Consider the following 24,791-nt stretch of genomic DNA (forward strand, 5'->3'; position numbering starts at 1 on the left):
CGGTTTACCGTGGGGATCTTCTACGATCGCGTTTTATTATACTGACACGTAAACATCGTCTACATTTATTAAATAATAAATAGCCCGGGCTTTTTTGTCGGACTGACTTGGGCTTTTAGTTTTATTGCTGGTTTAATCTTTTGCTAATTTCTATTTGTACCTCTTGGCTTATTTATCCACCACCTTTACTCTTATATTTTTTTATTTCTGAATACATGCTTACTAAAAAAAGTTCAATTTTTATGTATAACTAGCGTCCATATGAGAACTTCCGTACTTGTTTATCCGCTTTTTCTACTGCTCTAACGTATTTATATATTTTATTGTGTTTCTTTCTATAAATTAATATATAATGTGTCATACATAAATATAATAATTTTTTATGATAAATATAATAATTTTCAAAAATAAAATAAAATTATAGAAATAAAAATAGAGCAGTGCTAAGCACATTTGCTTGTACACTCTCTTTTGGTCATTTACATAACCATTGGAACACGTGGATGTTATTGAAAATTTTATAACCGGCAACTGAGTGAACCGACCCGTTGGTTTAATTTATTATTTTAATTCTTTTGAAGAGGCATTCCTTAAAAAAAAAATTAAAGAGGCATGTTAAGGCTTGTGATTTATCATCAACCTAAAATCCTGGGAAGTGAAGAACAGGTGCCACATCTTTTGCATTGTAGAGGCAACGAAAGCACACAAATTTTCGAAAAACTATAGAATAGATGGACCGGATCGAAGGAATTAGATTCAGCACTGCATATAGATTTTGGGGGACATCAAAGAATCCATATTTTCCCTTTTGAATATGCAAAGAACCCATTTTTAATCATTGAAGAAGTTCCTTAATAAAATATGTGAAGCCGAGGACATGGGTATAGTTACAAATCTTATTATTTTCACATTTTGAAATTAATTGTATGTGTGACCATGTATGGTGGTGTTAATGGGAAAAAGGGTTGGCGATTATGGTGGTGTTTTGGTGCAGGTGTTGCTCGTAGGTTCTAGATATGGTGCGTATAAGAGGCTGAGGGAAATTGAGGGTGAGTTTCAGGGTTGCTAATGATGGATGATTTCAAGCAGTTGTGTTGATAGATTAAGTAGTTGCATGGTGGTTCATCCGAGATTAAAGTTAAAGGTTCACGGTACTGGTTGTTACTATGAAAGATTAAGGAAGATAGTGGAAATGTTTGCAGTTTTTTAGATGAAAAAAAAAACAGAAAGAATGTTAAAGTATACAACTTAAAGACTCGGTCAACCAGTGACCACTTTTAAAAGAACAGTGGGTTGGATCAATCACCGAGCGTGTGTCTAATAGCAAGTGTGCAAGCGGCTGTCTTTAGCACCGCTCATAAAAATAACTATAAATTGAGATATAGACAAATATATACCCTTAAAATATAGACTTTTTCTTACCACACCCCAAAAATACCCAGTTACACCCAAATTTAACTAAAAAACTAAGGATAATACCAAAATTGCCCCTTTTTCATATGAAGAAACTAGCAATCATTTTACATTCTCTTACTCTCCTCTGTCTCACAAATATATATAGTAAATCAAAAAGCTTTTATTAACATTTCACTTCTGTGTTTTTTTATCTTGACTTTGTGTGACGAATCCAAGCACGCGTCATTTAAGATTGTAACTTTTAATTTTATGTGAACTAAGATTATGAATGACCACCACATATTATAAATTTACATAATCTCAAAAAATCTGATTTAAAATAATGTTGTCTACTCATCATATTATGAATGACCACCACATACTAAGGATCAAGGCTCTGACTTTGGGTAGAATTAGGCGGGAGACTTATTCTTGTAACCCATTGATTTCTCTTTTGTAACGTTACTCATCATATAATGGATCGGAGGGATGCTCTCTCCCCCATACTAGGTCAATTTGGACCGAACTGGGTCAACAAATTCTTTTGTGTTCTCTCTTTTTCTTTTCTCTCGCTGTTGTTTTCTACTTTTGACTTGTGATTATAATTGTTCCATACACTTTGTTTTGGTTGCTTGATTATTCCTTGCTCCACACATCAAGTTGTTATTGGTGTGATTTTTCATCGAATTCGCAACATATATATATATATAGGTTTGAAGAGACAAGGGATTCCACACTTACCTACTTACCTTCAATCATCGTCAAGTGTAACCGAGGTCGAAGCCACGGGTTACTTTTGCTTGTGTCCAAGTGCAACATATAATGTGTGGTAGGCTTCCTTATTAAGATTGAATCCTTTATGAAATGCTTCTTCCAAGAACATGTTGGCCATATCATGCCGTCCACTCATGGACAAACCTAAAATTAAAGTAGCGTAGACACAATCATCAAGCCTTATTCCTTGGGTCTTCATCTTGTCAAACAATTTCAAAGCTTCATTCGGCTGATTAGATTTAAATAACCCATTTAACAAAGAATTGTATATCATGAGGTTAGGATCAAGACCTTTATGCTCCATCTCATTAAACAAGTTGCAAGCACCACACATTTCACCTATATGAGAATATGAATCAATGAGGATTCCATAGGAAACAACATCGGGTTTGATGTTTTCAAAACTCATATCTTGTAGAAGTCATGTTGCTTGATCAAACAGTTTCATCCGACATAAACCAAATATGACGGTGTTGTAAATTTGGGTATCACAGTTTATACTTGGGCAGTGAGTGAAACAATTTAATAGCATTTTGGGAATCATTTAGAACAAAGTATCCGGAGACTAAAGAAGTGTAGCAAACTAAGTCAAGTTGCAGACCCTGTAACGCCCTCTCTAATTATTTGATTATTTAAATGAGTTTAGAATATACTTATATGATTTGTATGATTTATATGATTTATTTTGATGAGTGATATTTTGTTATATTATATGTTGATATTTATTAGTATGATATATATATGATTTGTTATAGAAATATGTATGATTTGTGGTAGAAATATATGTCATTTGCTATAGAAATATATATGTTATTTGGTTTAGAAATATATATGTTATTTGATTTAGAAATATATATGTTATTTGGTTTAGAAATATATATAATTTGTTATAGAAATATACATGATATGTTATAGAAATATATATGATTTGTTATAGAAATATACATGATCTGTTATAGAAATATATATGATTTGTTGTAGAAATATATGTTATTCAGTGTGGAAATATATTTGGGGGTGTAGGAAGCAATTATGTTGGGATTTATGCACGGTGCATAAGGATTTCCTTATGCACCATAACCACTCCCATAGAGATATATTTGTTATTTGTCATAGAAATATTTTATGTGTGTGTGTGTCTATATATATATATATATATATATATATATATATATATATATATATATATATATATATAGGGTGTATCAAATGAGAGCACTATTAAAATGAGAGATGAGAGGGATACATAACAACCCTTGAATTAATCTTTATTGTGCTCCTTAATTTTAAAAACTGCAGCGTATAATTTCCAGATCTCGGGCAAAACAATTTTGTTGCATCAAATTTAATTTTTAATTAATGGAATTGCAGTTTTGAAATCACACCAAAATGAAGTTGGAAAAATATGATTTTTTTTTTCATTTTGTTCATCTTCTAGCTCCAATCTACTTTCGATTTCAAGAAGATAAGAAGAAAAAAACAATCTTTCTTTCTGCTGCTATTTGTTTAATGTTTCTGTTACCAATTAAGAGAATGTAAAATTTTCTTTCTCAATTAAAAAAATCAAAATCCAAATTTCAAATTAAAAATCAAGAGTGAATTGCAAAACTAGGAAGAGACATGACAACGAACAAAATGGATTGAAAATAAAAATCGAATTTAAAAAAGAAAAAGAAAAAGGATTTCAATGGAACATGAAGAAGAGTAGTGGAATAGGAAACAATGGAGATGGAAGGGGAGGTTAGAAAATCACATACAAAGAAGAAACGCTAACCATGAACCTGGAAAAGGAAAGATAATCAGGTAGTCACACCCCACATTAAGTGTAATATCATCTCCACCGTTCAGTTTGATCCTACGGTCCTAATTCAATGCTCTCATCTCTCATTATAAAATATCCTCTCACTTGATACACCCTCTATATATATATATATTAGAATAGAATATTAAGATTTGGATTCAAGAGAAAAATAAGTAGGTTAAAGATTTATATAAATATGAGAGACCTAGTTTAGAAGAAAAAAAAACATAATGTACGACTGTTTTTGGAGAAAAGGGAGAAAAAGCCAAGAGAAGAGGGAGAAGACCTAGAGGCTGCGATTTTCATTCTTTAAGGTAAGGGTGAGACTAATAATTCAGTAATATTGATTGTTGTAATTCTGATGATTAATTGACAAAGTTAGGATTGATTTAGAAAAGTTTTGAAATTAGGTCAAATCCCTAAAATTGATGATCAAACGGTAAAACTGAGTTAGATTGATGTAGAAACTGTCCTATAACCTTAGAATATGTTTAGGATGAATTCTGGAATTGAAATTAGGCTTTGAACTATGTTAGTTGATGAAATTCGTGTAGAAACTGCATTTTGTCCGAGCCAAAGTTCATCGCTCGCCATAGCGAGCTATGATCCTCGCCTTGCGAGTGATGAAGTTCAGCACTCGCCACGCGAGCCTTTTCCCTTCGCCTCGCGAGTTACAATTCGTAGCTCGCCACAGCGAGCAACCCTACTCGCCATAGCGAGCTTGACCAGAGAGCATGTCATTTTCTGAGTTTTTGACTTTTGAGTTGAACCTTAGATGCTTTTGAGTACCTTTAGGTGCCTACTATTGATTAGAGAATGATTTAGAACGAGATTGAACCTGGAACGACCTTAGTAGGAATTCTGGCTTGTACTCGCCATGGCGAGCTGATGCTCTCGCCTCGCGAGCACTTCCAGAACTGAGTGTTTTTGAAGATTGTGAGACCTGAGTGGTTTGGAATGGTTAGGAAAGGAACCTTAGGTGCTAATGAGACCTATTAAAGATATTGACTGAGAACTGTGAAGCTTTTATGAGATGTTAAGTGAATATAAAGTGATTTATGGATTGATTGTCTTTACTTGAATTATTATTGAATGATCAAGAAATTGCTGAAAATGAATTGTTATTAAGCTTGATGTGAATTGATTATGCTGCAATTGTTATTAAACGAAGTTGCATGAGTTGTTGTTGATTATCATTTGATATTGTTATATCTTGAGATGTTTACGTGTCGCCTATGTTGCTGTTGTTGGTTATGTGAAATATTTATATGTCTTATGTGGAAGATGTATGATGTTTAAGTTGTTGATGCTTCACATTAATATTGTTATGTTGTGAATTGCTTGTGCTGTTTCTGTCGCTGTTATGAACTGCTAAGTTGTTTGTAATGTGATTTAATGATTAAATGCATTACTCGAAATATTATTGAATGATCAAGATGTTGTTGAAATAAATCGATATTAAGCTGTTGATGTGATCTGATTATGCTGCAATTGTTATTTAACTAAGTTGCATGAGTATGAATAAGTTGATGATGAACTCCAAATTATTGGATGTATAAGTGATAAGTTGATTAAGGTGTCTTGTTGATAGAGTCCATGCATTAGCATTCATTGAGCTTTGTCCTCACCATGATTAGGAGCTTTGTCCTCCACACGATTAGGAGCTTTGTCCTCCGCACGATTAAAGTATATTAATACTTATGATGACGATTGGTACCACATGCATATAAGTGTCTAAGTTGCATTGTCGCATTTGTCGAGTCAAAGTCGTTGTTGATGAATTATCATCTATGAGTTGTCGAGTTGTCTTCTACCCATGTGTTGTTAAAGAAGTACCTATGAAGTTTATACGATGTTTACGATGTGAATTATATGATGTTGACTAAGATGTTGCTGTGTTGTTTAAGATATTGATTATGATATTGTTATGTTGTTATGATGTTGTATATGATATTGATTATAATGTTATGATGGTGTTTACGATGTTGATTATATGATGTTATTATGATGATATATGTTGTGATTGTTATATTTTTATAAGATGATGAATATGTTGTGGTTATATTTTTATAAGATGATGTTTATGTTGTGATGTATATAATTATTATTATTAAGTGAAGATTATGTTGTATTGTATATGATTATTATTATGTTGTACTATATATGATTAATTATTATTAAGTGAATATTATGTTATGTTGTTATAAGATGATGTTTATGTTGGGATGTATATAATTGTTATTATTAAGAGATGAATATGTTGTTGTTATATTATTATATTATGACGAGATGATGTATATGTTGTTGTTATATTATTATAAGATGATTAATATGTGTTGTTCATATCATTATAAGATGATAATTTATGTTGTGTCATATATGATTAATAGTATAGTGAGATGTTGATTACATTGTGTTGTTTTAAGTTATTAGTGATGATGATTACATGATGATATCTATGAGTTGTTAAGTGTACTTGATGATGTTTGTGTTAAGTTGATAAGTTGTCTTTTATTCATGAATTGATAATGAGATGTTTGATGAATAAGTATTATTATGAATTGATGATGTTACGTATAGTTTCTAAGTTGTCTTCTATTATGATTTGCTAATGTGATGCTTGGTGGAGAAATGTTATTACGAATTAATGATGTTGTTATCTTGTATATGAATTAGAATTAATGATGTTGTTATGTAGTATATGAATTATGATTAAGATGTTGTTATGTTGTATATGAACTATGATGTGATGATCTATGTTGGTTATGATTTGGTTATTATGTGTTATATGATGATGTTTATAATGTGATGAATATGAAGTAAATGATAATTAAAAGTTGGTTGAGTTATTAAGAATTATTACATGAAGGATTATTATTACTAATAGATGAAGTTAATTATGTTGTTAAATATAATTAATGAATTATATGCTTGATATTATTGTTTTGTGAAATCTCACCCCTTCTGCTTGAAAATGTTGCTCTTCGTATGAGTAACTTGCAGGTAACCAAGAATAGTTGATGTCATGTGAAGTTTTTCTCTCGTGTGTCTTAGGTGCTCTGATACGTAACGGGATGAGAACTTGTTATTGCTTTTCTATTCCTTACGTATTGTTTTTGAAGATTTATGACTATGTTATTAGATTGAATTTTTATGAGATATCTATGAAGAGGCCTTCGTGCCAAAGACTGTTTTAGTTATTGAATAAATTCCACTGCGAAGTATTAAAGATTTTGTTATTGAATTTTAAAGGATAAATAGTTATTTATTCAGTTTATGATTTTAAGAAAAGAATGTGACATTCCGTTTATGTGAATACTCTGATTAATTAAATGAAATTTTTACGTTGAGAAAACGGGGTGTTACAGACCCCGTTTCAACATTACATTGATGAGAATTTTGGACTCGTTTATCAAACCTTGTTTGCATAAACAGTCAAGCAGGATTCCAAAGGTATAAATATTTGGTTGAATCTTTTTAAACAACATTTTTTTATATAATGAAAAGGCTTTAGGGAATTGATTAGTAACACAATAACCTCTAATCAATGTGTTATATGTAAAAATATCGCTATGTAAATCAACGATATGAAAAAAATCAGCAAACAACTGACAAGCCTGATGAAAAGTATCGGGATTCTTACAAAGTGCATCAAAAATTGGATTCAACATAGATATATGAGGACAAAAGCTTCCCCTAACACACATCAATGCAGATTGAACATTTCCTTGGTCGCAAAGACCCTTCACCAATATCCCAATACTGATCTGATAAAGATGAAATCCCGTAAAAATCAGATGAATTGTAAAACTGAATAGCCTCAACAACCTTCCCAGAAGAACAAAGAGGTTTCAACAAAGTATTCAAAGTAAAACCAGTGGATTGGAACCCTAATTTGAAAACTTTCCCAAAAAGAGACAAGGAGTAACCCAAGAGTTTAGCATCAGCATAGCACTTCATGAGAATGTTGTAGGAAACTAAATCAAGAGAAATACCCATTTTCAGCATCTCAGTGTAAGAATCGACAACAACACCATTAGTTTTGGGGAATGTTTTTGCTATTGAACTTAGCAAATGATTGAACTAGTGTGTTGGAGGAGTAGGGTCTTCAATCAACATACATTCAAAAGCAGCGATTGCATCATGGTACTTGAAGAATATGGGTTTCTGAAAGTTGTTGGATTTCGAGCATGGTAATGGTAATGGTAATGTTGATCTGAAACGACTAAACCTCTTTGCAGTGCCAATTTTTGGACGAAAACAACTTCCCATTATTGTCATCGGCGCGTGTCCGTTTTGTTATGAGCTCACCGTCACCGAAATGAATGTCTAGTGTTTGTAGTACAAATGAAATGAAGCTCTCTATTTAAATTTGGGTCATGCTAACCGGTGCCCCCGGGGCATTGGTTAAGCATACAAAAAAAAAATTCTTACCATAAAAGGAAGTTTTGTTGACTTATATGTAATATTTTTTATAGTACGTTTTCACCTTAAAATATCAATGAAACGTTAATTATTTTTCTCATTAATATACTTTTATTTATCATATCTCCATCCATCTAACTATTTCACTAACTTTTCGGAGGAGGATTTGGTGAGGGAGTGTAGTGAACAACTAACTACTTTTGGTTTTTCGATTGACATTGCAGACAAATGGATTTGGCAACTTCATCCATCAAATTCATTTACCATAAACCGCGCTTACCATTAGCTGATATCGGCCAATAACGATGGCAACTCGGTCAAATCCTTGTTTCTTTAATGTCTGACAATTCCTCTCGAGAGGAAAGAAATAATCCTATTTTTCAGCACAAGTAAGACAACCTTCAATCTTTATGTGTACAATTAAGATTTAGTTATATTGGTGGTTGAAAGTGAATTATGTTGTTTTTGCTTTTGATTACCATTTTTGCAGCTAAATCCCCTTAATTGCTTAAAAATTGTTCGATAGTTGTTTTTCTTCTAGTTTTTGTTTCGTTGGTGGTTTTTGGTGTAATGTAATTTTGTAATCTTTTGCAAGTTTTCTCAGGCACTTCTTGTGCGGGATATACTTGTTTGGCTTCGTTAATATATTTCATTTAGTTTCTTTAGAAAAGAGTTTAGTAAAGCTGTGTTTAAATTGATGGAACATTATGGAGTAGAGCGGAATAGAATATAATATAACGTTAAGTCATTCGTTTTAGTCGTTGTATAGGGTCGATTTTAATTCATTGCTTATAAAGATTTGGTTGAATCTCTTTTAACAACACTTTTTTATATAATGAAAAGGCTTTAGGGAATTGATTAGTAACACAATAACCTCTAATCAATACATTATATGTAAAAATATCGCCATGTAAATCAACGATATGAAAAAAATCAGCAAACAACTTACAAGCCTGATGAAAAGTATCGGGATTCTTACAGAGGGCATCAAAAATTGGATTCAACATAGATATATGAGGACAAAAGCTTCCCGTAACACACATCAATGCAGTTTGAACATTTCCTTGGTCGCAAAGACCCTTCACCAATATCCCAATACTGATATGATAAGATGGAATCCCATAAAAATCAGATGAATTGTAAAATTGAATAGCCTCAACAACCTTCCCAGAAGAAAAAAGAGGTTTCAATAAAGTATTCAAAGTAAAACCAGTGGATTGGAACCCTAATTTGAAAACTTTCCCAAAAAGAGACAAGGAGTAACCCATGAGTTTAGCATCAGCATAGCACTTCATGAGAATGTTGTAGGAAACTAAATCAAGAGAAATACCCATTTTCAGCATCTCAGTGTAAGAATCGACAACAACACCATTAGTTTTGGGGAATGTTTTTGCTATTGAACTTAGCAAATGATTGAACTCGTGTGTTGGAGGAGTAGGATCTTCAATCAACATACCTTCAAAAACAGCGATTGCATCATGGTACTTGAAGAAGATGGGTTTATGAATGTTGTTGGGTTTGGAGCATGGTAATTGTAATGGTAATGTTGATCTGAAACGACTGAACCTCTTTGCAGTGGCAATTTTTGGACGGAAACAACTTCCCATTATCGTCATCGGCGCGTGTCCGTTTTGTTATGAGCTTACCGTCTCCGAAATGAATGTCTAGTGTTTGTAGTACAAATGAAATGAAGCTCTCTATTTAAATTTTTATTCTTTTAAATAGTTGAGAGAGAGAGAGAGAGGATTGTATATAATATTTATTATTTTAGACATTAATGTATTAATTAAGCTAACCTTTTTTTTTAGATTAATTTAATGTAACTAACTTTTCTCAAGCTTGCTTTGCAAATTTAGACACACTTTTTTTTAATTTTTTTTTTATCAACATCAGAGGAAAATAGGCAGGGTCTTTCCAATCAAATTGGAGGTTCGGCTCTAATATTAAAGATGGTCTCTATTAAAAAAAATATTAATGATAATTTACCCGTCAGTGTTGTTATATTCTTTTTTATATTATATATTTGTATTTATGAACTTGCACCCCTCAAATACTATTATGAATACTTTTCACTACAATCACTTGATTACAATACTCTTTTTTTTTATCAAGGCTAGTAAAATAAAAGAAAACCAGGAGATGCTTGAACCTTCTTACATCAGAGAAACCCGAAAGTGAAGAAGCCCAAGACTATCTTGAAACAAAAAAGAAACAATGAAAGAACAGAGGCAAACACTGCCGAAACAAAGCTAGAACATTAGCTGCTACACAAACTTCTCTAAAATATGAGTACAATTAAATTCTAAACAAGCAAGAAAAAAAATTCCAATCAATTTGAATCAATGTGAAGGTTTGTTGGAGGTACCCTTCTTTGAACGGGTGATGATTTTCTCCACAGGTGAAGTTATATAATTTCTTTTAGGTTGTTGATTTTTCTTCTTTTGGTGTTTCAAGGTCAAAGGACAAGCTTCCTTTGAGGCAGTGGGTATCTTTGTGTGGGGAAGAGAAATTATGAGTTGTTTTACAAAATTATCCCTAATAAATGGTATGGAAAAGATAAATGAAATAATTGAAAGAAGAGAGAGTAATTAATAGTTAAGGATATAATAAGAAAAGTAACATTAATATTTCATTGGTATTGTAAAGCGACATATAATTTGGGACAAATTTTTTTCCAAAGCGACGTACAATTTGGGACGGAGGGAGTATTGTTTAGTAAGTTTTCGTATTTTGTTTGAGAAACTCGCAATACTTCTTGGTGATGCATTTGAGGGTGGGTGTTAGATAATAAAGTATTTAACTTAAACTATTGGGCCTTTATATTATTGAGTTAGCAGTTCATTATGTTCTATTATATATTTGTTTGTAATCTATGTTATACAATGTCATTGATACAATATTTAAACTCTAGTCGTCATTGTTCTTGTCTCTGATTATCTATATTGTTAACGTTATTATCACACGTTCTTGCAAAGATGCAATCGATGATTGAATTCAAATAAATTGAACGAAGATGAAATCGAATTGAACAAATCTCCTCTAAGATTTAAAACTAATTTTATGGTAACTAACCTGTGTCACATTGTTTCGTTGGAAAAAGTATGGACGCAAATTGTAAAAAGTATTGTCTTCTATGTATCACTTTTAGTCTAACTTGGATGTTATTGCCTCCGCCGTCTTAGAACTTCAATGAAATTAACTGAAACAAACCAACCTGATGTTAACCAAAATATAGGAAAGTAAAGTTTCAAATAAGTTTTAGCAAATAAAGGATGAAGTGCCAATTTTTTAAAAAGTGTAACAAAAAATGAATGAGATTAAAAACAACAAACCAATGGTGGCGGATCTCTTTAGGGACAAGCAGGGGCCATGTCATCCTCCAGGTTTTCTTTATATACTATATTAGGTGTATTATACCAATTATACTTCAGTTGTTATAGTGGACATGAGGTGCTGTAAATCGTTAAAGTTGTCGGTTCAACATTTTCTCATCTTCTTTTTACATATTTATCTTCTATTTTTCCATTTGTATTATAAAAAATGTTTTTGATGAGATTCAAACCTACACGCTCTTGCTCCTTTCAAATAATTTATACCACTAGACCAGTTATTAATTATTGTTACTTCTTGAAATCGTTTAATATATATTCCATAGAAGTTTGGCACCCACAATAAGTTAACTCAAGATCTGCCACTCCTGAATAAACCAACAACTGAGATTCAAAAACTCAAAATAGAAACTTATTAAAATTGTACCATAAAAACATAATTTTAATCAATATGTATAAATCAATACAATAACATGTAATTGCCTTCCCTCAATACCATTTATGTCAAATGTATATTTTCAAACAAGTGGTACAAGAGCGGATCTTTAGTTTATTGGGATTTATAGTGATTTAAGCTTGTGCCTTATGTTCTTCCTTGACTTTGGCATGAACCCTAATTTGAATTTGGTAATTATGAAGTTCGATTGTCTTTTGCATATATTTTTTTTATTTTTTTAAATCTGAATAACAATTTCGATGGCTTTATAATTTATGAGATCGTCGTCTCAAATTTTGATATTATTCATTCAAGTGCAAGTTTGTTGCCATAATCAATATTTCTTTTGGAATATAATTTTTTGTTGTGCTAATCCTAATTATGTTTCGATTTTTATTATACATATAATTATTACTGCATATAAGTTTTTTGTTTGATTTCATTGTTATACTATTGCATATGAACCTAAGAATTGAGAACTTCGCGGTAGTTTATCATGCAATTTATGTGATCATAATATTATATATATTTTAATTGATTGTTTTGATGTATTTTGATGTCTTATATGTGCTTCATGAATTGAATCCAATACATTGGTATTGATTTGATAATTATATGTGATTTTCGATTTCAACTTTCAACATATGACATTTTTTACAGTATACTTCAATCGATTCAAGAAGTGGATGTTGTTGCAATGATTTTGTGCTATATTTTGCATAAGCGATATTTTTATTTAGTTATTTAAGGAATTACAGTTTAATCGTAATAGTATAATCTGAATGGTTAAGATTATATCCATAATATATCAAATGATTGTACAAATCACATAATATCTATAGAACACCAAATGTACATACATATCAAACACAAGCAATGATGTAATCTAGTAATTGAAGGAAGAAGAAAAAGAAAATAAACATATGGCAGGAAATGACTAGTTTTAAGTAGTGGAATATCTAGGATTTGAGTCCCTTTTTGGATGTTTAGATACATGAGACAGAGTTATTTCTTGCTTTGTTAATTACTCCCTCCGTCCCAAATTGTATGTCACTTTACAATACCAATGAAATATTAATGTTACTTTTCCTATTATATCCTTAACTATTTATTACTCTCTCTTCTTTCAAGTCTTTTATTTATCTTTCCCATATGACAATTTTGTAAAACAACTCATAATATCTCTTTTCCACACAATATTAATTACATTTCTTAATATGTGTGAAATGCCTAAAACGTATTACAATTTGGGACAGAGGGAGTAATTCTTTGAATTGATATTTAGGATTTCAGATTATATCACACTGGTACTAAACATTGAGATCCCTTTTCATTATTGATCTAGAGCTGTCAAAATGGGCGGTCCGACCGGTTTCACGCCGTCCCGCGCGGGCAATATTCTTTTTAGGGTCGGGCTGAAAAACCCAGTTTTAATATGGACTAGAATAATATAGCCCGGGCCCGACCCTATACGGATTAACGGGCTAGCCCGCACATACCTGTTTTTTTTCTTCTTTTTTTCATTCTTTAAGGACCGAAAAGAATAACATAACATAAGAACAAATATACACAAATAGTGAACAAAAGAACAATAAATTAATATTAGTCTAAGAGAATAACAATTATCCATACTAACATAGTAACATTAACATAAGTCACCAATGACCCAAAGTGACTAAGATTCTAAATTAAGAATATCAATTATCCAGAATAATATGACAAAAGTTTTAAAGATCCAAAAAGTCACTTGGTCTTATGCAAGGTTCACAACATCCACACTATTTGTTGCTTGTCCACTTTCATGAGTTTCATATTTTTGAACATCATTGTTGTCATGTAATTCTACAAATTAAGAAATTTGATTGTTAAATATAGAAGCATAAAAGCATGACCACTTAATAAATAAACTTATATAAACAACTTAACATATAAAGAGAGACATAAGAATAACAAAATTGGTTGAAGGCTTCATTTCCACAGCTATATAATTTAAGAAATATTTTTTTTAAGAAGTAAAATCTTATAATAATGGTCAAACTAAAATTCTACATAACAAACTGTGTTTGACGGATTCTAACAAACTTCTCTACTGTAACAAAATTCTTGACTTGCATACCAATTAAATCCATATAAGTTTAATTAAGTTTTTGAGAATAATGGTCAATTACATGACATGGGGCAACAAATACTCTTGGGACTATAATGTCTAGAATTGGATCCTTTTGGGAAGTATATATACGTTTAACATTAAAGGACTATAATGTCTATACAAATGATCCTTTGCTACCATTCAAATTTTTTGAAAATAACTATACACTATTGTGCTTTAGGTCCATAAAATCAATGATTACAGTTTAGATTTCATACATAACGCAGAAAACACAAATAAATATGATTAATCATGTTGGAGCAAAACTGATTTGAATCAAACTTATTTCATGTTCTTAAATCACAAACTTGTAGCAAACAACTTCAGCACAATAACACAAACAATGCAGAAAAAGAAACAGACCTGAAAAACGATAAAGATGAATAAGAAATAGAGCTGCTAAGCCTGAATTAGAAACAGAGTTGTTGAGCCTGAAATAGAAACCAAGAAAACGAGTCATAAACAAAACAACAAAATATCCTCTTTGAATCATCTCTCACATTTTCATTGTTTTTCTTCCGAAACTTCGAATTCAAGCACTATGTGTTTTTGCTACACTGTATGTATGGATGAGAAATCCTAATAAGTAACAACTTCAACCGTTCATCACTTTCAAGTTTGATCTCTCTCTCTCTCTCTCTCTCTCTCTCTCTCTCTCTCTCTCTCGATTTCAGCTTGGCAAAGGGAGAAACGAAGAAAATGAACCTGTGTGAATGTGATTTCAGCTTGGCCGTATAGAGAAATTTAAGAGAATGATCTTGTGTGAGCTTGTGATGTGAGGATATGATGAGATATGAATCATACAAATAGAGAGAAAAGAGAGGGACTGACCGACGTATCCTTTTCAATTCAGTGAGTGAGTGTATTAGAGTTTCTTTGTTTAGATAATTAGGAAAACCAAACAGTTTTAATTTTTAAATTTTTTTGAAACAAAAAATAAAAATTAATTCTTTGTAACAGTCACTACAAGAAATATTAGATTTTCCTAGGGAAATATTCCTCGGAAAACACACTTTTTTCGTAGGAAAACACGGATTTCCGAGAAATTACCGAGGAAATAAGTTGTAGGAAATTTTAGATCTATTCCTACGAGATTTTCGACGAAAAGTTTGGTAGGAAAGCACTTTTGCAGGCTGCCACATCTGACACACGCTTTCCGACGAAAATTTCGTAGGAAAAATTAATAATTAAAAATTGCACACGTTTTCCTACGAAACTTTCCTAGGAAACAATTATATTTTAAAAAAAAAAAATTAGATCCAAATTTTTATTTCGAAAAAGGCGCCAAATAATTCAAATGAGGTGCCAAAATATTTGGCGCCAAAATTTCATAAAAAATCAAATTTAAAAAAAACGAAAAATAAAAAAAGTGCGCCAAAATTTGAAAATAACCCAAATTTTTTGATAATTTGTTTCCTACAAAACATGTCATGTTGATAAATAATTACATAAAACAAAATTCATATATGCAAGTTAAATTTTCTTTAACAGTAACCACCTAAAACACCCCAAAAGTGCCCAAAATCCCTAACCAAAAAACAGCAACTGAAAAGAATATAAATTAATCGTTATGATCATCATCCCTCTCCTCGTCCTCGTCCTCGTCCTCATCATCATGATCATCATCATCATCATTGTCATCGTCATATGTTCGGTCTTCTTGAACCGACGGTGATGATTGACTCGATGGCGACGATGATTCCGATGTTTTCCTACTCTTCATGCCACCCATCCTTTTTGTAACCATCCTGGTGAGTTTTCTCATTTCCTCTGCCTGTTTGGCTAGCAATTCCCTTAACTCATTCTCCGATTCTTCTTTCTTTGCCAACGCCTCCTTTTGAGATTGCAACTCCTGGTTCATTCGTTGTATCATTGCTTGCATCTCAAGAGGCAGCTCTGTAGAAGGAGATGAGGACTCTGGTGGAGGAGGAACATAGAACAAATCTCCATGTACCACATTGCCGGCTAATGGCCCAAGACCGTACATTCTACCCTTTCTTTCTTTTCCTCCATCCGGTCTTCCTTTTTCTGCAGCCTTCGCCCATAATTGAAGTTTAATGGGGAAGGGAATTTCCGGATACGATGGAATCTCAAGATTCTCCTTCAAAAATTCCGCTGCATTCGTGCGATAAGCTGCCTATAAAGTAAAGTAATCAATAATAAAGTCAAAACCGAAAAAAATAACAAATACACAGCAGCAGCAAGCTATCAACACCAAAACAGAAAATGGATCACCTAAAAAACTCACTCCCTAACCACTGTCAATAACAGAACAGCATGCCATTGATATCGTGTTCGTCTTTCGGCTAGTACACGTAATAATAGTCATTTCCTTTTTTAATAAACCATTGATATCAGCATGAAATGCAATAATATTTTGATAACTAACATACTTATTAGGCTCTTCTTAGCAGGTAGGTACTTTGGCATCGTTAGCATGATACTATATATGTAACAGAAGCTGTAGAAGACCTTTTGATGTATAAACTAAAGATCCAGCTAGTACAATTCAATTCACTAAAGATCAAGCTATAAACCATATGACCGACACACGACCAACATCCTTTGAACACAGCAGAGAACATAAAATTATTAAGAATTTACCTGGGTATTGCTAGCTTGAGCATCAACATACCGACCAAGATTCTGACTGAAACGAGTTACATCATGGATCTCTTCCGGATAAGGAACTCTACCCAATCTATTTCGCTAATTGTACACACAAATATTAACCAATTAGAACATTTGGCAAATTTAATATATACATATATATAAAATTATAAATAGTTAAATATATTTTTTTACCAAATCTCTAGCATAGGTAGCGGTACTGACAGAACCTTGTGCGTGCAACTGCCCTCCTACAATAGATGTCCTATTCACCTTGTTAGCTTTGGACCGATTCTTAAAATGTGGATCTTCATTCCAATACTTCAGCAATAACTCCCAGCTTTTCTCTCCGATCCATTGTGTACGATAATTGCCCTTACGTTTTTTCAATTCCTGCCGTTCATCATATAACAAATCTGATAAACGTCTTGCAGCTACCCTATGAAAGTTTCTCTCTACAAGAGTATGATGATGAGGTTCCCATCTAGAAAAATCCTACAATAAAAAAAATTATTAGACATTCAGTAATGTAAAAAATAAACCATATTATAAAGTAAATACAATTATTTAATATTCAATAAAATGTGTTTACCGAAAAGTATTTAAAAAGGTCGTTCCTGTCATCGGTAGTAAGATCTGAATATACGGCCCAACGCCTATCTTTAGGGTAAAACGTCTGGATCGCCATTCTAATATGTTCTGATACTCCGTGGGATGGCTCTAACCTACAAATTTGAATTGTTAATTAAATTATGCATTTAAAAAACTAATAAGAATTAAGTCAAACATAGGTAACAAATTAAATTTTTATTACTTACGTTTCAGGTGTTGGTGTAACCACAACAAGGTTATCCACATACTCCCAGTCTTCAATGATTTGACGTCGTTGTCGTCGTCTTTGATCAGCCCCAGACGGTACCTCTTCATTTTGGTTGTTTTGTTGTTGTTGTTGTTGTTGATGCTGTTGTGGAGGTCGTTGATCAACAAGTAAGGCTAAGAAATTTCCAGTTTGCATAAGATCTTGCATCAGTTTCGTTGATGATTGTGATGGAACGGATGTGTTAAAGCCTTGTCGGACATTAGACCGGGTGGTGTTGTAACTTGGCGAGTGTGTCGATGGCGGAGTAAATCCAGGCATGGCAAAACCAGGACTAGAATATATGAGGGGCTGGCTAGTAGTAGCATGACTAGTAGTAGCTGCAGGAAATGATGCGGGAAGAATAGGCGGGAATGGTGCGGGAGGAATAGGCGGGAATGGTGCGGGAGTAAGGAGGTGGAGTAGTAGCAATAGGAATAGGAGTACCGGTCCGTTCATCAATGTTACGGAAGGTTACCCCCGTCGGCCGAACCCACTGTCTGGTAGGGTCTAAGGAAACATCTATTCTTCCATTCTTCTTTTTCTTCAGCTTCCCATGATCTACAGCAAGAGCCTTACCCTTATCCTTGTCTCGCCCAGACATCCCTGTCATAATTATACAATAAACAAAATTAATAGAGGTAAAATAGACAATGAATGTAGAATCAGAGTCGTTGAGATTTGAGATATCATCATACACATGCAAAATTTAGTATACTAGAATTACAAGAGGTCAATTACTACTAGAATATTTAGACCTCATTTTGATCCATTGGCCAAAAATTTGCAGGACTCTTCAACTAGAATATTTAGACTTCATTTTGATCCATTGGCCAATTACTACTAAACCAGATGAAGTTAAATAACCTACAGGAAGCATAGCAACATTAGTGAACCGGTTTGGTCCTTCGTTTAGACCTCGTTGAGATTTTGATCCTTTGTTTTTTGAAACTCCCAAACAAAGGTTTACATCTCCATTTTTAAAGTCTTTCCTTCCCATCCCCTCCCCTCCAAAACCCAACTCGCAAACAAAACCTTAGGGCTCTTGTTACTAGGATCTCCATTTTTCACAAAGTCTTCTTTATGTGAGTTTTTTTTTTTCGCTCTTAAGTTTGATTGCATTGGCTGCTCCCTGGAATTGGGTCTGGCAGGTTTGTTGGACTGATTCTGCCACAATATCTATTTAGCTAATATTTTATACTATTGGTAATTAGTAATTTGGAAGGAAAATTTGGTGCTTGTAACTAGTTTTGATATCTAAACATAACATAGTAATTAAATTCAAATACCAAACAGAGACAATGAATTCCACTGAGAACCATAACTAACACTGTCAAAATACTGACCATGTATCCGAGAGAGAGACGTATAAAATGATATTCAATTCAATCAATGGCACATTATCAAGTAAAACAAAATAAGAACAAAACCTAGACTCACAATCATTACTAGCAGCAAACTAATCTTGTATATGATCATGTTTTTATTAGGATTGATGTAGGATTTTTTTAGTCTAGATTTATTTCCTCAATTAAGGGATTCTTAGTGTACAATTTTCATTATAAATAGGGAAAAATATAACAACCTCCCTTGAGTTCTATCTAAATGCACCTAACATCCCCTCCATTTTCCCAAACATCAAAACGAGGGAAACAGAGAGTGAATACTTGAAGGTTGTGTTGAGCAAGGGAACCTAATAAGCAACTCTAAAACCCCACTACAACTAAAAGAGTAAAAACCCACTACAGGGATTGCAGATTTCCCCATTTCAAAAGCTCAATAACCCACAACTATTGAAATGTCGCATAAACACACAAAGTTGGGGTTTTTTTTTATTTAAAAAAAATGTATATGTCGCATAAACACACAAAAAAATTGGGGTTTTTTTTCTCTTTTGTCAAGCAAGATGCTATGAATAATCACAAACCCTAAAAATTAAGAAAAGAAACAGAAAAACCCAACAAAGAGAGAAAAATAAGGATTCAGATACGATACCATTAGAGAAGATGATAGAGGAGTTGAGAGAGAAAAGAAAGATACCGATTGGTGCATCAAACGATGGAAGTAGCGATTGATGATGGAAGCAGCGATTGGTGATGGAAGCAGCGATGGAAAGAAGATGATGAACAGTGAAGGGAAATCGATTTATGCCATGAGTGAGGAACCGATTGAGTGAAGATTTGGTTAGTGAGATTGAGCCATTAGGGTTAGTGAGATTGAAATTTAGGTTTCAGATTTGGGGGGGGAAAGTGAGATTGAGGAAGTATTTTCATTTTAGGGTTTTGGAGATGATGGAGGGAGATTGAAATTGGGGAAAAGAGGTGGGAGGGAGAAGAATGAAATTGGTAAAGAGGGAGTGTGAAAACCGATCCTTTCCTCTCCTTTTGACAGTTTTTAATTTTCTTTTATTTTACAATATCATATACATAATTTTTTAATATAATAGTTAGATAATAAATGATATAAAAAATACATTAGATAGATAACTAATATGATAAAATCATTATATTAAACATAAATATTTCATTATTATGATAAAATAATTACATTAAAGACATCATGTGTTTTATGAAGGGTTATTCATCATCGTCATAATAAAAATCATCCACTTTGTTGTCAGGGTTATTTGCATCTTCCCCACTGTCTCTAGAGTTACTTGACTCCTCCCCACTATCAGTGTCAATAAGTAACATTTGAGCTAACGTTTCAGCATCAAGTTGTTGACCGTCAACATCTCTGTCAACCAAATTTGTAACAGGATCGACTTCAATCACATCTGGAACATGTGATATTTCATCATCTTGGTAAGGTATTTCTTTATCTAGAACTTCTGTCTCAAATTGACCTCTTGGTTTACACTTGATAGCAGCACACCATCCATGTTTGCGCCGGTGATGAGAAGGATAGGGTACATAATACACTTGACTAACTTTACTTGCCAAAATGAAAGGGTCAAATGCATTATACATCCGGTTCATTCGTACATCAACAGTTTTATGCTTTGGATCAATTTTCATCCCATTTGCAGGGTCAAACCAGTCACAATAAAACAATACAACTTTGTTAGGTTCATCTACATATAGGTAAGTTACTTCAAATATGTGTTTGATCACACCATAGAAGTCATCTTCACCTCCATCACTGATTCCTTTGACGTAAACACCACTGTTAATTGTTTTTTTGCCCACTGACCGTGATTGAGTATGAAATTTAAACCCATTGACAAAGTAAGTGTCCCATTGTTTGACTTTTCTTCCCGGACCTTCGGCTAATCCCCTCAAATGATATATTTGTGTAGTCGGATGAGAATTTAACAATTGATGCTTAAACCATCCTTGAAAACTTGTATATATGTTACTGATATTTAATCCTTGAAATATCTCAATGTATGGTCCAACTTCGCTACAATTAATCATCACATGAATTGTCGCTGACTGCAACTCTGCGTCGTTCATCCAATAATATTTCCCTGGATGACAAGGACGTCCTTGGTGACAAAAAACTGATAAGGCAGACTGAAACCCTTCACTTTCAACAATAACTTCATTTCGTGTATTTCTTGGGGTCAACATCAATGGGTTGAAGTAATGAGAGATGAAATAGTTTGTTTCCCGATGCACGTAAGCTGCAACTATTGATCCCTCAACCCTTGCTTTATTTCTCACCATTCGCTTTGCATAACCCATGAACCTTTCAAAAGGATACATCCACCTATATTGAACAGGTCCACCGAGCCAAGCTTCGTATGCGAGATGCACAGGAAGATGTTCCATAGAATCAAAGAAACCTGGGGGAAAAAACTTGCTCTAGTTTACAAAGAGTGATAGGCATATTTTGATCCATTTTAACAAGTTCATCCATCCTCAAGGTTGAAGCGCACAAGTCTTTAAAAAAAAGGCTAACTTCAGTCAAGGGGTTTAAGACATTATTTGGCAATGAACTAAACGCAATTGGAAGTAAGCGTTCCAGGAAAATGTGGGAATCATGACTTTTCATTCTATGCAATCTTCCTAAGTTGACGTCGGCACACCTCGACAAGTTAGAACAATATCCGTCTGGCATCCTCAATTCTTTCAACCATTGACAAACAAATTTTGCTTCATCAGCAGTAAGACTATAAATAGCCTTGGGTTTTAGATATTTTCCATTTTGAAGAAGTTGTAGCTCCATTTCTGGTCTCTTACAATGCAATGGCAAGTCCATTCTAGCCTTCTCATTATCTTTTGATTTACCAGAGACATTCATCACCGTGTGAATTATATTGTCACAAAAGTTCTTTTCAATGTGCATAACATCAAGATTATGTCTCAATAAATTATCTTTCCAGTAAGGGAGATCCCAGAAGATACTTCTTTTGGTCCAATGGTGCTCGTTACTGTATTGTGGGTGTATGACTCTTTTGCCAACATCTGTGAACTTCAAAAGTCCTAGTTCATTGACTCTACGGTATACTTCCTCTGATGATGTCCTAGGAGGCGGGCCATCTTTTTCTGTTTTTCCTTTAGTAAACAAATTCCTCTTCTTACGAAATTCATGTGTCGCTGGTAAAAACGGACGATGACAGTCAAACCACGAATGCTTTCTTCCGTGATGCAACCATATGGCCTTTGTGTGTTCCATGCAATGTGGACAAGCCAATCTTCCATGAGTCGACCATCCAGACAACATTCCATATGCAGGAAAGTCGTTAATAGTCCATGTAACACCCCGTTTTTCCAACGTGAAAATTTCATTTATTTAATCAGAGTAATTCACCTAAACGGAATGTCACATTCTTTTCTTAAAATCATAAACTGTATAAATAACTATTTATCCTTTAAAATTCAATAACTAAAAAGTCTTTAATACTTCGCAGCGGAAATTATTCAATAATCAAAACAGTCTTTGGCACTAAAGCCTCTTTACAATTATGTCATAAAAATCCATTCTAAAAACATAGTCATAACTCTTCAGAAACAATACGTAAAGAATAGAAAGCAATAACAAATTCCCATCCCGTTACGTATCAGAGCTCCTAAAGACACTTGAGCCACCACTCCTACTAATCATTAATACCTGCAGGTTACTCATACGAAGAGCAACATTTTCAAGCAGAAGGGGTGAGATTTCACAAAACAATAATATCAAGCATATAATTCAATAATTATATTTAACAACACAAATAACTTCATCTATTAGTAATAATAATTCTTCATGTAATAATTCTTAATAGTTCAACCAACTTCTAATTATCATTTAACACATATTAACCAAATCGTAACAAACATAGATCATCACATCATAGTCATAGTTCATATATAGCATAACAACATCTTAATCTTAATTCATATACAACATAACAACATCATTAATTCATAATAATAATTATTCATCAAACATCTCATTATCAATTCATTAATAAAAGACAACTTATCAATTTAACATAAACATCATCAAGTACACTTAACAACTCATAGATATCATCATGTAATCATCATCACTAATAACTTTAAAACAACACAATATAATCATCTCTTATTAATAGTAATAATTATCTACATCATAACATAAACATCTTCTTATAATAATATAACAACAACGTAACATGATATTCACTTAATAATAATAATAATTATATATACATCATCTCGTCATAATATAATAATATAACAACAACATAGCATGATATTCACTTAATAATAATAATAATTATATATACATCATCTCGTCATAATATAATAATATAACAACAACATATTCATCTTCTTTTATTAATATAACAACAACGTATTCATCATCTTATGAAAATATAATCAACACATATTAACACCAAAATCAACATCATAAATCTTCAACATAAACATCTTAAACAATATCATCTTAAACATCATAGCATCTTTAATAAACAATTACCAAGTAATCACAACATTCGATCATCATAAATAACATAACATAATATTCACTTAATACTATTAATCATATATAGAACAACATATTCATCACTTAATAGTAACAATTATACACAACATCATAACAACTTAACAATATCATAATCATTATCTTAAACAACATAGCAACATAACAATATCATAATCAACATGTTAAACAACATAGCAATATTTTAGTCAACATCATATAATTCACATCGTATAGTCTTCGTAGGTACTTCTTTAACAACACATGGATAGAACACAACTCGACAAACTCATGGATGATAATTCATCGACAACTTAACAACTCATGGATGATAATTCATCAACAACGACCTTGACTCGACATATGCGACAATGCAACTTAGACACTTATATGCATGTGGTACCAATCGTCATCATAAGTATTAATATACTTTCATCGTGCGGAGGACAAAACTCCTAAAACGTGCGGAGGACAAAGCTCCTAATAATCGTGGTGAGGACAAAGCTCAATGAATGCTAATGTATGGACTCTATCAACAAGACACCTTAATCAACTTATCACTTATACATCCAATAATTTGGAGTTCATCATCAACTTATTCGTACTAATAATCGTGCGGAGGACAAAGCTCCTAATATAATTCAATAATATTTTGAGTAATGCATTTAATCATTAAATCACATTACAAACAACTTAGCAGTTCATAACAGCAACAGAAACAGCACAAGCAATTCACAACATAACAATATTAATGTGAAGCATCAACAAATTAAACATCAAACATCTTCCACATAAGGCATATAAATATTTCCCATAACCAACAACAGCAACATAGGCGACACATAAACATCTCAGGATATAACAATATCAAATGATAATCAACAACAACTCATGTAACTTAGTTAAATAACAATAGCAGCATAATCAGATTATATCAACAGCTTAATATCAATTCATTTTCAACAACTTCCTGATCATTCAATAATAATTCAAGTAATGCAATCAATCAATAAATCACCTTATAAACACTTAGCATTTCAATATAGCTTCACAATTCACAAACATTATCTTTAATAGGTCACACTATGTACCTAAAGTTCATTTCTAACCAATCCAAGCAA

The 24,791-nt window shown here is 32.6% G+C and overlaps 2 protein-coding genes across 2 annotated transcripts; both read right to left on the minus strand.

Annotated features, from left to right (window-relative positions):
* Window positions 1-7,666: 7,666 nt before the first annotated feature.
* LOC120578227 (putative pentatricopeptide repeat-containing protein At1g12700, mitochondrial) lies at window positions 7,667-10,002 on the minus strand. The gene is made up of 2 exons (XM_039830650.1): window positions 9,345-10,002; window positions 7,667-7,947 (listed from the first exon to the last, which is right to left on the minus strand). Exons 1-2 carry the CDS (start codon window positions 10,000-10,002, stop codon window positions 7,667-7,669), a joined length of 939 nt encoding a protein of 312 aa, XP_039686584.1.
* A 5,687-nt stretch (window positions 10,003-15,689) lies between these two features.
* LOC112419472 (uncharacterized) lies at window positions 15,690-20,164 on the minus strand. Its single transcript, XM_024777200.2, has 6 exons — window positions 19,816-20,164; window positions 17,738-18,381; window positions 17,512-17,644; window positions 17,115-17,414; window positions 16,914-17,018; window positions 15,690-16,446 (listed from the first exon to the last, which is right to left on the minus strand). The coding sequence occupies exons 2-6, from the start codon at window positions 18,232-18,234 to the stop codon at window positions 15,871-15,873; spliced, it is 1,611 nt and encodes a 536-aa protein (XP_024632968.2). The 5' UTR covers window positions 18,235-18,381; window positions 19,816-20,164; the 3' UTR covers window positions 15,690-15,870.
* Between the last annotated feature and the right edge of the window lie 4,627 nt (window positions 20,165-24,791).

The sequence above is a fragment of the Medicago truncatula genome, chromosome 1, assembly GCF_003473485.1.
Source record: "Medicago truncatula cultivar Jemalong A17 chromosome 1, MtrunA17r5.0-ANR, whole genome shotgun sequence".
NCBI classification, from domain to species: Eukaryota; Viridiplantae; Streptophyta; class Magnoliopsida; order Fabales; family Fabaceae; genus Medicago; species Medicago truncatula.